This window comes from Gasterosteus aculeatus, chromosome 1 (assembly GCF_964276395.1).
Source record: "Gasterosteus aculeatus chromosome 1, fGasAcu3.hap1.1, whole genome shotgun sequence".
In the NCBI taxonomy this organism is placed as follows: Eukaryota; Metazoa; Chordata; class Actinopteri; order Perciformes; family Gasterosteidae; genus Gasterosteus; species Gasterosteus aculeatus.
In genome coordinates, this window is record NC_135688.1 from 31,290,993 (window position 1) to 31,305,035 (window position 14,043).

Below are 14,043 nucleotides of genomic sequence, written 5' to 3' on the forward strand. Positions count from 1 at the left end.
TTCAAATTAAAAGCACATGCAGGTAATACTGGTAAATGCTGACAAAAGGTACGTTTTAACGTCTTTTAGAGTCTTTAAGTCTTATTTTGTTTTCTACGTTGCTTTCAGTGTGGTGACGCGTTAATGAGGTCAGAGGTTGCAGGCCTAACCCCACACACTCTTATTGTGAAAAGCAGAGTGAAGTCCACAGCACAGCGGTTACATAATCCACTGAGCTTACAGGTCACGGCCATCTGGAGGTCCCAGTCGACCAAAGGAAGCCACGTAACATCAGCAGCTTTTGAAAAGGTGCATTCGAGGCTCTTGGGTTGAGGAACATGCAGTCGATTTTTGCAAGAAATGGATTCGAGACTCCAGAGCCGGTGAAAGCTCAGGTGAACGGTGAGTTTAAAAGAATCTCAGATGGTTGTAGAATATCTTTTGAAGACCACTAAACTAATTTCTGTACTGGCTCTACCCAATAAAATATACCAATGGTTCCATAATGTGTGTGATATTATCACGTCTAAGGAGTAAAACTACAGGTCATTTTAGTTCATTTGTTTTTACCAGAAAGATTTTCTTTTGTGTTTTAATGTTTTCACTTTTGAATTGTTCCCTTGTTTGAATGGGTTTAATACAGAAACTCACATTTGGAAAATCGTTCTGTAATATACATTTGCATAAAGTAGAAAATCGGTTGTGAATACCACAAAGTTGATCATTTAACACTGACTGCTTACACTGATGATAAACAAGTTGACCCGTGTGACCTTTGACCTGCAGGGTCCATCCCACCATGGCTGCAGGGCACCCTGCTGAGGAACGGACCGGGTCTTTTCTCCGTGGGCGACTCGGAGTACAACCACTGGTTCGACGGCATGTCGCTCATTCACAGCTTCACCTTCAGCCAGGGTGAGACCAGGACCACAGAGGTGCTCTGAACGTCCTCAAACCAGGATGCAGGAGAGGTCAACCGCTGTCAGCTTAACCTGTCGTTGTTGCAGGTCAGGTGACCTACAGGAGTAAGTTTCTGAAGAGTGAGACGTACAAAAGGAACATCAAGGCCAACAGGATAGTTGTCTCAGAGTTTGGAACCATGATCTACCCGGATCCCTGCAAAAACATCTTTTCCAGGTACAGTCCATGTGATAGAGATCCGATATCTCTCTTGATCCAGGAGACAAGTAGGGATCTGTTTCAGTCCGTCTAGTAGGGAGCGTTTTCTACGCGGATGTGGGATTGGTAGATTTGTTGTACAGGTTAACCTTTAGTTCTCTTCAGGGCCTTCACGCACCTCAGCAACATCATACCCGACTTCACGGATAACAACTTGATCAACATCGTCCGCTACGGTCAAGACTACTACGCCTCCTCTGAGGTCAACTACATGAACCAGATTGATCCTGATACCTTGGAAACCATCGGTAGAGTAAGTTGGTCTCCATCACCTCCTCAGAGTACCAATACTTCCTTCAAGCAATCGTGTTCTCTTCGTTCTAGATCAACTACAGGAACCACATAGCTCTGAACTTGGCGACGGCTCACCCCCACTACGACAACGAGGGCAACACCTACAACATGGGCACCGCCATCATGGGCATGGGCCTGCCCAAGTACGTCATCTTCAAAGTCCCGGCCGACGCCTCGGGTAAGGCCTGCAGCGTTCTGAAGATTAAAAAGCATAAAGACGTGTGGGCCCCAGGTGCCTTTACCAGGATCCTGGAGAGGAACTTTGCATTTGAGATGATCAACATTGAACCTGAGGTCCAGAACTCCACCTGCTTATCTCAAACATTATAATTGATTTACGGTTCCCCAATCTGAGTGTCCTGGATACCGACTTGATATCAATCAAGTTCTAGAAGAGACAGGCGGCGTGGCAGAACGTTACGACGTTGAAGCAGGTAACAATACAGATGAAGTAAAACATCGGGCAACCCAAAGGGTTCTACAGCGAGGACGAGAAGGAGCAGAGTACCGTGTACGAAAAACCAGGAAGGATCCTGGTGTCAAGAGACCAAAGCATGGTGAAGGATAGAGAGCCACAGATACCAACGGCTAGTCCGCCCCTCCCCCCCGCACGCTAGGTGGCTAGCTAACTTGCTAACTAGCTAACTAGCCAGGAGTGCTTGAAGAGCTGCGAGCTTTCCTGCATCCTTGAAAAGTTTGATAACAAATAATAACTTTTTTTCACCGTATAGACAACAAGAATAAGAAGCCGGCGCTGAGGAAAGTCCAGCAGGTGTGTTCGATCCCCTTCCGCTCCACCCTGTTCCCGAGCTACTACCACAGCTTCGGCATGACGGAGAACTACGTGGTGTTCGTGGAGCAGCCCTTCAAGCTGGATATCGTCAAACTGGCCACCGCCTACTTCAGAGGGGTCAACTGGGGCAGCTGCCTCAAGTTCGACAAGGACGACATTGTTAGTCCCGACTTGGAATGACGCACCTTCACTAGGGTCCGACTGGTCGTTGGTCTCACGACGTTGGTCATGTGACCACCTCCAGTCGTTGTTCTCAGGCGAATCCATCATGGCTCCCTGGTTGAATCCCATTAGAATTCAATGTAATTTACAAAATCCGGTTAAAGTGAGCCGTGTGTTTGTGGTGAAGTGAGAATAAAATGTTCACTCCCCCCAGACTTTGTTTCACGTCGTTGACAAGAAGACGGGGAAGGCCGTCTCCACCCGTTTCCACGGCGACCCACTGGTGGTCTTCCACCACATCAACGCCTACGAGGCCGACGGCCACGTGGTCCTCGACTTGATCGCCTACCGCGACAGCAACTTGTACGACATGTTCTACCTGCGCAACATGCGGCAGGAGAGCGAGGCCCTGGTGGAGAGCAACAAGGACTGCTCGCCGCCGGTGTGCCAGAGGTTCGTCCTGCCGCTCCACACCAGCAAGGTGAAGCCACAAACCCCAACCCCCGACACCCCATTTCTTTTGACGCTGTTGCCCGTGGTAACGGCCGCGGTGATGCGTTCTCCAGGACGCCCCCGGAGGATCCGAACTGGTGACCCTGACGGACACCACTGCCCGGGCGGTGAAGCACGAGGACGGCTCCGTCTACTGCCGGCCAGAAACGCTCTTTGAAGGTTCGTTGTCCTTGACGGCGTTCGATCCGTCCTCCACCCGGATAACACGTTCTCCTCCTCAGGTCTAGAGCTGCCAGCGATCAACTACGGCTTCAACGGCAAGAAGTACCGCTACTTCTACGGCTCCAGGATGGAGTGGTCGCCCCATCCCAACAAGGTGAGCCGCCTCTGACAGACAGAACGAAGGAAACATCCCAACGGACACTCGTGCTCCCCAGTGGGTGAACCCAGAGGAAGCTCCGAATAATAAACTACAACATTGTGGGCCCACCGACAGAGGCAGCTACTTATAATTAAAGAAAAGGACTTTCCCAGCAGCCTTTGCTGTACCTTCGAGGGATTTATGAGACGAGTCGATGCAGAAATCCCCCCGGAGATCTCCTGTAACAATTGAGACAACGGGACGCCGTTTTGTTACGGCTGCCCCTGAACGCGGCGCACGTTGTACACTTGTAGATCTCCGTAGTGACCCCCCCCCCCCTCCCCCTCCTCCCCCCGCTGGACAGATCGCAAAGTTTGACATCGTCACCCGAGAGCACGTGGAGTGGCGGCAGGAGAACTGCTTCCCGTCGGAGCCGGTCTTCGTGGCGTCTCCGGGAGCCGTGGAGGAAGACGACGGTGAGCGCCGCAACGTGCGTCCGGCATCGGAAGCGGGATAAGACGGTTCTGATCGGTCCTCCTTCTGTCCTTCTCTCAGGCGTGATCTTGTCCTCCGTCATCTCGCCGGACCCAAACATCTCGCCGTTCATGCTCGTCCTCGACGCCAGGAGCTTGGAGGAGGTGGCCCGGGCCTCCATCCCGGCCCCCGTCCACATGGACCTCCACGGGCACTTCATCGCGGCCCCCGTGTGACGGCTCCCGTCCGAGAGAAGGCGGGGCTACGGTTTGGTTTTAACAGGCAGGAACGTCTCCCCGGAGGACGAACCCGGCGAAGGCCCCATTTGTCACAATGAAAAACTAAAACTCTACAAAATGCGTTGATTAAACTATTTCTGTAATTCTTCATCTAGTTTGAATTTTAGGTTAAAAATGGCTTAACAGTATTTATGTTTATTACATTATATTTTTTTCATCGTTAAGGTCACATTGAAGTTAAGTTAGTCAACACATTTAAACATCGCCGCTTTCTAGAAAATGCCCTTAAATTGCAAATATTCAGTGTAAATGTTCTGTCAGGATTAATTCTGGGTAGTATTGGTATGATGGTATTAATAAGCACTGTACTTTTTCAAAACAGATCATTTTTATTACCATAATTCAAAAGTTTCAGCCTCCTAATAGAAACGATTTTGCGCATTTACAACTTCAACCAATTTTAAAACTTGTTTGTAGGTTCTACATATAAGAAAGATGTGATTTTTATGCATTTTTAATTGTTTTATTTTCTAACTGGACTTTTATATTCAAACTAAAAACAGCAAAGCTGATTTTTACTTTTTATTCCAGAATCTCTAAAATCGTTTTCACAATAAAGTTCAAATAAAAATGCTTACGAGGTTGTTTTCAAACTTTTTTCTTTTTAAAGCAACACGAATGAAACACAGGAGTTTATATTTGCAAAGCTGTTTTTAGAAAATAAAAGCTTTTAATGTGTTTTTCATGGTGGTGGAGTTTCTTCTTCTGAACAGAAGGAAACTTCCCCGAATCACGTTGACTTTATTTCATCGGCAAATTAAAATCCTCCGTCACTCGAGCCTCATAAAAAGTCTTTTAAAGTCAACGACGGCGCTTCCGTGTTTTGGTCTTTTTGTGAGAACCAGAAAAAAAAAATCAAATCCCACAATGCACCAGTGTTCAGTCGCACGCCGGCTCACTGTTGAGCTTGTTAAGTCCGGAGGGAACCAGAGAAGAAATAATGACAACGCAGATGCTGAAGGACAGGCACGTTGGAATACTGTGTGTGTGTGTGTGTGCGTGTGTGTCTGTGGTTTAAACTTTCACTGTTTACAACAGTAGAAAAAAAACAGTTTGTTTCTCACAGAAAAACGTTTCTCCCGTTCCCTTTTCAAGCATCGTCCACGTAAAGGTGTGCGTCTGTGTGTGCGTCTGTGTGTGTGTGCGTCTGTGTGTGCGTCTGTGTGTGTGTGCGTGTGTGTGTGTGCGTGTGCGTGTGGTCCCTCAGATGATCTCGAACGTCTTCTTCAGCTCCATAATCAGCTGCCAGTCGGTCTTCGTCATCTCGTCTCTGAACCAGCTCTTCAGAGCGTCGATGGAGGCCCGCGTGATCTGAGAAGAAACGGAACAGTTGTGTCTACTTGTTTTTGTGAAACGCATCACTTCCTGCGGATGTTTCACAATAAAATAAGAGGGGGACAATAGATAGTTATGATTAGATGTCGTGATAATATTAATGTTCACTGACAAACATTCTTTCTGTATGAACATAATGTCAATAGATGAAAGAAATCTTTATTCATTCATCGTCAATTGCTGTATAGATAAAAATAAATACATACAGGAATTATGTAATAAAAATAAGTCTCAAATGATTTTTTTTAAAGACAGTTAAGACAATAACTGAAAATAAATTATTTCTTCATCATTATTTTCATTCTAAACTAAGGAAAAGCTAAATTCATAAAACACAATAACAAAAACACCTTGTAAAGCTCAGACTGCCAAAGCCGACCAATCACAGAGCGGGACAATGGAAGGTTCTTTCCACCCACCTTGAAGAATATCGGAAAGCTTTTAATGTGAAATACCTCAGCAGGAAGGGCTCTAACCGAGAAAAAAAACATCTTCCTCACCTTGGTGACGATGACGTCGGTGGCCTCGAAGTGGCGGCCGTACATCTTGGGCGACTCCCCGGGGATGGACTCGATCTTCACGCAGATCTCCTGGCCCTTCTTGGCGCTGTCCACCGACTTGTGGTTCATCTCGATGCTGGTGACGATGCCGATGTCCACGAACTGAGGAGAGCAAGAAAAGGAATGAAGCTCGGCCAAACAGAAGGAACACGGCTGCTGTAAGGGAGGGGGGTCTCACCCCTTTGCTGGGGACGCAGAGCGGCGTGCCCTGCCGCAGCACCCCCGCCTCCACGGTGACGCCCATGACGATGGGGTCCCGCGAGTTGAAGATGAACTGAGGAAGAACTCGCAGCTTCGCTGGGAAAACAGCGACGTTCCTGAAACAAGCGATAAAAACATCGGTTATGAAACATCATTAAAAACATTAAGGACAATAAGTACACAATATTCCATTGAAGGGGTTTATGCATGAAGAAAAAACCCTACAAACTATCAGAAAGTAACAGCGCAGCATTGAGAGAACCTCCGTACGTTGTATTCATGCATTTTACTGTGGTTCTCCTACTTGAACTCGTCCTGCTTGGCCTTCTTGTAGTCCTCCCTGAACTTGGTGAAGGCGTCAAAAAGGTGGTAGATGATCTCTGCAGAGAAGATCCGGACTCCCAGGCTGTCGGCCATCTCCTGACTCTCCCTCTCCACCTTCACGTCGAAGGCCAGGATCACGGCGTACCTGCACACAGGTAATTAACTACTACACACACACAGGTGTGTGTGTGTGTGTGTGTGTGTGTGTGTGCACAGCAGCAGCCTCGTACTGAAGGTCGTGCTCCAGCATCGTTGACGCCTTCATGACGTCCTTCTTGTGAACGGGGCCGATGTTGATGCCGGCGTACTGAGGAGACACACAGAGGTCAAAGGTCAACTTCCTGCTGTTTTTCAGAGTAAAAGCCCACCACCACACAGAGAGAGCTTTTTAAATGACACCAGCTTTAGTGTCCGGACAGACATCCAGACAGACAGACACTCACCGGGACCTTGGAGGTCCGGAGGAACTCCAGCAGCGCCTCCAGAGACCCCAGTGTGGACGCCTGGACGTAGACCCCTTTCTCCTCCAGCTTGATGCAGCTCAGCGTCTGCTTGAGCTCCCGGATCAGTTCATCCTGAAAACCAGCAGCCGCCATCAGCGGGGAGCCGCCCAGTAGGCTGGTTAAACTACGGCACGTGTTTGTGCGTTACCCTTAGGACGGGGATCTCGTCGTCCTTGTGGGCCACCAGTAGGGGGAGCCCGGCCAGCGTCTTCTCCAGGTCCTTTCCCAGGATCTTCACCCCCTGAGCCGTGGACACCTCCTTGTGCTTCTCGTACTGGCTCTAATGAATCCATGAAATAAAACCATCGGCAATCAATACACCTGAAGACTCAGCGTCCCGCACACATATCTCTGGGCTTTTATTTTGAAAATCACCTTGACCCTAAGCTCCTTGAGAGGCGGCGGCAGCAGCAGGCCCCGGATCTGCGTGACGATGGGCCCCTCCACCCCCGGCACGATGATGGTCTCTCCCTCCCGCAGGCGCCCGTTGATGAGGATCACGTCGATGGTGGTTCCCATCCCGGGTAGAGCCTTCACCTGGAGACACACACGGGGTCAACGCGGCGCCGGCTCGCCATCGGAACAGAAGCACGAGAGCCCCGGGACCCCTTACCTCCATGACCTGAGCTCGCAGCTCGTCGCAGTGCGCCAGCCGGCGGGCTAGCATGGTCTGCGTTAGCTCCACCAGCAGCGCGATGAGGTTCCCCATCCCGTCGCCACTGTGGGCCGAGGTGGGAACCAGCGACACGAAGGTCCGCGGGTCTTTGTTCTCGTAGAACAGGGCGGCATTAAGACCCTGGGGAGCAACAGAAAACAATCAATTTACTCGCTGTTGCCTGCTAGCCGTGGCGCCCAGTTTATGCTTCTGCGTTTTCAGAGCGACGCAGACGCAAGACCCCCTGGCGTGTCCCTGGCGTGTCCCTTTTCACACACCCTGGCGTGTCCCTGCGTGTGTCGACCCATTTTTCTAGCGACGCAGCCTCCCGCAGCGCACCAGGCTGCGATGGGTCCGCTAACTACGTCCTTTACGGAGTCTCACGTTTCCGCTTTCACAGCCCGATGCCGCCATTATTAAAACGAAGAATGTTTACGAATCGCTCTGCAACACTCACTCAGTGTTTAGAGCCTTATGGACACAACAAAACAAACCTCACATCCAGCAAACCAAGTATTGATTTAATCGATTCTGAATAAAGTACTAAATCAAGTCTTCATCCATGAACCAATCAGATTGCTCGCTCTGCACGCGGGACGCTGTGATTGGGCGACCTCGTCCCACCTGCTGAGCGAACTCCACGATGACCGCCTTGACCCTCTCGTCGAACTCGTCCTTTGTGTTCTTCTTCTGCTTCTTCAGCGTAGCCTGGACGTCGGTCTCTGGACTCCTCTTCCAGTCGTAGAGGCGGTCCACCTGAGGACAGACAACACGGCGGTCAGGTGACCGGGAGGGGAGGGGCACAGATGAGGAGGAGGGGACCCACCTTGTTGAGGGCCACGATGAAGGGGCACTTCTTTTCCTTCAGCAGGTTGATGGACTCGAGCGTCTGGGGCTCCAGGCCGTGCATGATGTCCACCACCAGGATGGCGATGTCACAGAGCGAGCTGCCTCGGTTCCTCAGGTTACTGGATCAATGAGTCAGTCAATCAATGAGCATCAGCACTCCTAACTGGTGGTGTACCTGGTTACCTGGCGGTGCCAGTACCTGGCGGTGTCTGTACCTGGCGGTGTGAGTGCCTGGCGGTGTCTGTACCTGGCGGTGTCAGTGCCTGGCGGTGTCAGTGCCTGGCGGTGTCAGTGCCTGGCGGTGTCTGTACCTGGCGGTGTCTGTACCTGGCGGTGTGAGTGCCTGGCGGTGTCTGTACCTGGCGGTGTCAGTGCCTGGCGGTGTCAGTGCCTGGCGGTGTCTGTACCTGGCGGTGTCAGTACCTGGCGGTGTCAGTACCTGGCGGTGTCAGTACCTGGCGGTGTCTGTACCTGGTGGTGTGAGTACCTGGCGGTGTCTGTACCTGGCGGTGTCTGTACCTGGCGGTGTCTGTACCTGGTGGTGCGAGTACCTGGCGGTGTCTGTACCTGGCGGTGTCTGTACCTGGTGGTGCGAGTACCTGGCGGTGTCTGTACCTGGTGGTGTTGCTGTGTCGTACCTGAAGGACTCGTGTCCCGGTGTGTCGATGATCAGCATGCCGGGGATCCGCAGGTTCTCTTTTTCAAACTGCAGTCATTCAGATCAATACGTCATCACCCTGGTGACATCATCAATAAGCTGCGATGGTGATGACATCATCGATACGTACGTTCTTCACCATCCTCGTCTGCTCCTCGATGGTCTCTTTGGGTACGTTGGTGGCTCCGATCTGCTGAGTGATTCCTCCGGCCTCCCCGTCCTGAACGTTGGTGTGACGCAGCTACACAGAGGGGGAGGTTACCACGGCGACCGTTACAGACAGGAAGTCGACAGGAAGTGAGGGGTGGGGCGCCTCACCTTGTCCAGGATCTTGGTTTTGCCGGTGTCCACGTGTCCCAGCACACAGACCACCGGAGACCTCAGCGAGTCCAGGTCGATGTTCTTCATGTTGTCTGCTCTTCGTTTCTATGGAAACACAAGGAGGAGGAGTTAGAGACCAGGTGAGGAGGTGCTCCTCCACCTCTGTCTTCCTATTCCTCCTTCATCTCACCTCGATCCTCCTCTTGGCTCTGTCGTAGAGGCGCTCCTCCTTCGTCATCCCGTCGTCATCTTCACTCTCGGTGCTCTCCTCCTCGCTGTCGTTGGCCCTCCTCTTCCCGTGGCTCGATACGGCCGGTGTCAGGTCCTCCTCCTCCTCCTCGCTTTGCTCCTCTTCGTGGTCATCGTCTTCCTCATCCTCCTCGTCCTCTTCGCTGCCTATGGGCCGAGGAGGCGCGCCGCTGTCCTCCTTCACCTCGATGTGGACTTTCTTCAACTCTGACACAAGACAGTTTATTCGTACTGCTGAAAATACTACAAGCACTGTATTGCGGGTATTAACACCTCCTCACTGCTCCTCCTCACCTTTCTCCTCGTCTGTGGCGATGGCCTCCCAGTCGTCTACTGCCGGGTCTGGTTTCACTGCTGGACACAGAAGAAGAAGAGAGGAGGAGAAGAAGAAGACTTCAGATGAAATCGTTGTCATGACGACAATGCCACATTAAACAGAAACCTGTGGCAACTCACCCGTCTCCGCGGCCGGCGTCTCCGCGGCCGGCGACTCCGCGGCGACGGGCTCGGGCATCTCCGGGGTCGGCGAGGTCACCTCGGAGGTTTCTATGAGGAAGGTTTATGTATTTATATACATATGCACACACACACACACACACACGCATGACAGGCGACACGTGTCATCAGACCTCGTACCTTCGGGGGTTTGAACCGCCGGCTTCTTCTTCCGCTTGTCCCCGTACACCGGCTTCTTCTTGGGCATGGAGTCGTCTTTGCAGGGAACCTCCACCCCTGTACAGGTGGAGCACGCGGTCACGAGGAGCAGCGGACATAGTGGGGTAGCAGTCGTTGTGCTAAGCTACGTAGCCTCACCCTGAGCCTGCAGCAGTTTGAGCGTGGCCTCGGCCCGGGCCCGCGCCTCCTTCTGGGTTTTAGTCAGCAGCTTCCCCTCCTTCTTCAGGCGCTCCTTTCTCTCCTTCTCCTTCTGCTTCTTCTTCTCCTTGCGCTCCTGCTCTAGGCGCTCCTATCAGAGGGGGTCAAAGGTAAGAAGGAGTTGGACGGATGAGATGACACTAAAAAAAGGAGGCGCTGTGTTACCTGCTCCAGCCTCTCCTTCTCCATTTCCTCCAGCCTCTTCAGTTGCTCCTCCTCCTCCCTCCTGGCTTGCTCCTCTTCCTGCAAAAACACAACAGAACCCTGAGAAACACCACAAAGGAAGAACTTGCCACACCTCCTAGACTGCATTAATCAGAATGCCCCTACCTCTTTCATCTTGGCCAGGGCCTCCTGCATGGCCTTCACCGTGGCCTTGCTGGGTCCCTTCTTCTTCTCCTCCTTCTCCTCTTTCTCCCCCTTCTTCTTCTTCTTCTTGTCCTTCTTCTTCTTGTCACCCTCCATCTCCTCTGCGACAAATAACAACGGAGAAGAAGAAGAATAGTGGAAACAGTGCTGCTTGAAAAAAGCTGTGATAATTCTCTCGTCTGAGCATCTTACCGTCACCTGCCGGCTCCGCCCCTTCCAGCTCTGCTGCAGGCGGAGCCTCTGGCGGGGGCGTGGCCTCCTCCTCCATCTTCTTCACTGGCTCTTTCGGGAGCTCCACGCTGCCCTCCTTCAGCTTCTTCTGCTTCATCCTCTCCTCCTCTTTCTTCTTCTTGTCCCTCTCTTTCTTCTCTGCCTTCTTCTGTGCCGCTGTCTTCATCTTAAAGCCTCCTCCTCCCTCCTGCTGCTGCTGCTCCTCCTCCTCCTCCTCCTGCTCCTCCTCGCTGTCTGCTTTTGCCGCTTTACCTTTTTTATTCTTCTTTATCTCCGTCCTGTAGGTAAAGTCCCCTTCCTTTTCGTCTCCTGACTCCTTCTCTCCTTCTTCCCCTCCTTGTACGTCTTTGACCTCCTCCTCCACCGACGAGGCTTTTTTGCCTCCTTTGGTCACAAGGCAATGTCGCGAGCCGGCGTCCTCGTCGGAGGGAAGAGCAGGAGGGGGCGCCTGGAGGAGAAAGTATGGAGGCTCAGAAGGGACAAATTTCCACTTAAAGATTCAAAGGTTTATTTCTATTCGGGGTAAAGACTCCTCACCTGACCCTCCTCCTCCTCCTCCTCCTCTCCGTTCCTCCTTTCTGCATCGGCTACAGCTTCTCCTTCGTCGGCTTCCTCTTCCTCGGGGCTGGCCGCGGCCCTCTTCCCCTTCCTGGTCTTCTTCTTCTCTGGTTTTGGAGGCTCTACGCTCTCTGGCTCGTCAGCTTTCTGCAGAGTTGAAAGAATCAATTTCTTAATAAAACAAAAACATTTCAAATATATCAGTGCTAAAGGATTAGCTTCCATTAGCATGTTCCAGCTCACTTGGGCTTTTCCTCCATGAGTCTCCAGAGATAACTCCTCCAGCTCCTTCAGGATGTCATCCTCACTGCAGGAGAGAAGGGAGGTGACAATGAGGAAGAAGATGAGGAGGATGATGAAGGACAAAATGAGAAATAGGAAGACGAAGAAGAGGAAGAAGAAGATGAGAAAGAAGAAGGGGAGGATGACGGTGATGATGATGCGGAAGAGGAGAACGGTGAAGAAGATGATGATAGGAAGGAAGAGGAGCAAGAAGATGATAAGGAGGTGACAATGGAAGAAGAGGAGGAGCAGGAGGTACGGCGGCATACTCGTAGTTGTCCTTCTTGACTCCTTTCTTCTTCTTCTTCCCTTTGGGCTCCTTGGAGGCTCCGGCTCCTTCGATCTCTGCCGCCAGAGCGTCGATGTCCACGCCGTCCTCTTTGTTACTGAGGACGGATCGATAACAACACGTTAAATCAATAACCAGCCGATCGGGACTCCTCATGTGACCAAGGTGGGGGGGGGGGGGGGGGGGGGGGGTCAGCTCTTTGTTCCGGTACAATGAGCAGCGACGAAGAGCTGCTGACTGGACGCTTTCATCACAGCCTTTTATTACCCAGCAGCCACCTCTGCAGCGCCATCGCCAGCAGCTTCAGCAGCGGAAAGTACAAACAACTCTTCTGGAGGCGGGACTTATTACCGCGGATTAAACGGATTTCATTATAAAAATATAATAAAGGCAGCGAAAATGTATTCATTTACCTTTTAAATTATTGAACTGGTATTTTGTGTTTTTTTAATGAAATTGGTTATTGAGGCATTCATTTGTATTTATATATTCACATTTTAATATTCATTTTTAAATTGATTTCTATATTCAACGCACATATACAAACCAAAGCACATAACTTAGTAGTATGACGTAATATTCTAGAATAAGCTAAACCAGTGTATGATATACTGTAATTGTACAGCATATTTAACTTTAATATTTCCATGTACTCATTGACGAAAGGCAGTACTTTTAGTGGAGTATATTCGGTATAGCATTAGTACTCGTGTGTGACGTCACATCATGCTACCAATAGCTGAAACGGTTGCTTTTACTGGGACCACAGATCGTAGAGCTACCGACCAGCTTAGCATCACTGAGGGACACTGGGACTGTTAGCATTTAGCGACTATCTTAAATGGGCAGATTAGCGGCCGTTGAACGGACAGTCGGGGCACGTGGTTGACGTTTAAAGCCCACTTAAAGGGCCGATAGTCCGGGTCAGTGTGAGCTAACGCTAAGGTATGCTAGCCGGGATGCTATGCAGGCTGGCTTCTCGTGGTTCGCGTCCCTTTAGCCGCTAAGCTAACGGCGGGAAGCTTTTTGTTTGTGACCTCAGTGCTCAAAGCTGTGCGGTGTCAGCGCGCACAGGTGTCAGCGTGACGGTGTTCGGTCTACCTGTCCTCTCCGGACTTCTTCTGTTTCTTCCCCATCCTGCTGCCGCCGCGGTGCTCCGGTTTCCGGTTAATTCCGCTAGGCGCACACGATGGGTTCACATCCAGGCGAAGATCGCCTAGCAACGGGAATTAAAGGCGACGGCTCACTCCGCAGCTTATTCCTGCCAGCGGAACGACGGTTTTCATTTGTCGTTATTTTCATCTAATTATATGCCTTGTGAAGTTTCTTTACTTGTTTTGTATTTCAAAAGAACAATTAGTAAAATAACGTGCTGAATGTAACACAATATATTATTGAGAAAATGTTCGATTTGTTTAGAGACTAATTAAATAAAATAAAATATCAGAATGCCTTTTATTCAACATGTAAGACGATCTGGGAATGACAGTTACGATTACAAAATGTTTTAATTTTTAAAACATTTGTAGTGATCTTTTTCTGATTGTATGGCTGTATAGTTACATTGAAGACAAAGTAAAACAATATACAGAAATAAATTATATAATATTTTAAAAAGTGCTCATCCACTCATCTAAACAGTGAAAGGCATACATATATATTCTTCTTATTCAATATTCTTTACTCATCAGAATGTAATTGTATTTATTAAATATAGAGCCCATGTCGGCCCAAACAAATACGCATGAATATGTAATAAGTATTATACGACCAAGGATGCTCTCCGCTCAGA

The 14,043-nt window shown here is 50.2% G+C and overlaps 2 protein-coding genes across 3 annotated transcripts; one reads left to right on the top strand and one right to left on the bottom strand.

Annotated features, from left to right (window-relative positions):
- The first annotated feature begins 217 nt into the window (after positions 1-217).
- bco1l (beta-carotene oxygenase 1, like) lies at positions 218-4,571 on the top strand. Its single transcript, XM_040169941.2, has 11 exons — positions 218-381; positions 766-894; positions 987-1,116; positions 1,264-1,411; positions 1,483-1,630; positions 2,184-2,404; positions 2,622-2,888; positions 2,974-3,079; positions 3,142-3,236; positions 3,586-3,697; positions 3,777-4,571. The coding sequence occupies exons 1-11, from the start codon at positions 318-320 to the stop codon at positions 3,929-3,931; spliced, it is 1,575 nt and encodes a 524-aa protein (XP_040025875.1). The 5' UTR covers positions 218-317; the 3' UTR covers positions 3,932-4,571.
- A 71-nt stretch (positions 4,572-4,642) lies between these two features.
- Positions 4,643-13,503, bottom strand: eif5b (eukaryotic translation initiation factor 5B). 2 transcript variants are annotated; one of them, XM_040169939.2, is made up of 26 exons: positions 13,353-13,503; positions 12,232-12,348; positions 11,924-11,987; positions 11,660-11,827; positions 11,084-11,570; positions 10,853-10,992; positions 10,688-10,765; positions 10,463-10,613; positions 10,286-10,381; positions 10,106-10,195; positions 9,944-10,003; positions 9,591-9,856; positions 9,398-9,505; positions 9,210-9,320; positions 9,060-9,127; positions 8,399-8,540; positions 8,197-8,328; positions 7,531-7,713; positions 7,293-7,454; positions 7,066-7,197; positions 6,858-6,989; positions 6,645-6,721; positions 6,395-6,559; positions 6,068-6,206; positions 5,830-5,991; positions 4,643-5,305 (listed from the first exon to the last, which is right to left on the bottom strand). In XM_040169939.2, the coding sequence occupies exons 1-26, from the start codon at positions 13,385-13,387 to the stop codon at positions 5,198-5,200; spliced, it is 3,573 nt and encodes a 1,190-aa protein (XP_040025873.2). In that variant the 5' UTR covers positions 13,388-13,503; the 3' UTR covers positions 4,643-5,197. The 2 variants fall into 2 exon arrangements, with proteins under 2 accessions (XP_040025873.2, XP_040025874.2); XM_040169940.2 differs by having other exon boundaries at positions 9,944-10,000; positions 13,353-13,501.
- Between the last annotated feature and the right edge of the window lie 540 nt (positions 13,504-14,043).

Coding starts and splice junctions, on each gene's coding strand:
- bco1l (XM_040169941.2), top strand. CDS start 318: ATGCAGTCGATTTTTGCAAGAAATGGATTCGAGACTCCAGAGCCGGTG. Junction 2,405..2,621: donor AGTTCGACAAGGACGACATT/GTTAGTCCCGAC, acceptor CACTCCCCCCAG/ACTTTGTTTCACGTCGTTGA. Junction 2,889..2,973: donor TGCCGCTCCACACCAGCAAG/GTGAAGCCACAA, acceptor TGCGTTCTCCAG/GACGCCCCCGGAGGATCCGA.
- eif5b (XM_040169939.2), bottom strand. CDS start 13,387: ATGGGGAAGAAACAGAAGAAGTCCGGAGAGGACAG. Junction 8,541..9,059: donor CCGGGACACGAGTCCTTCAG/GTACGACACAGC, acceptor TCATTGATCCAG/TAACCTGAGGAACCGAGGCA. Junction 6,990..7,065: donor ACGAGATCCCCGTCCTAAGG/GTAACGCACAAA, acceptor GCTGGTTTTCAG/GATGAACTGATCCGGGAGCT.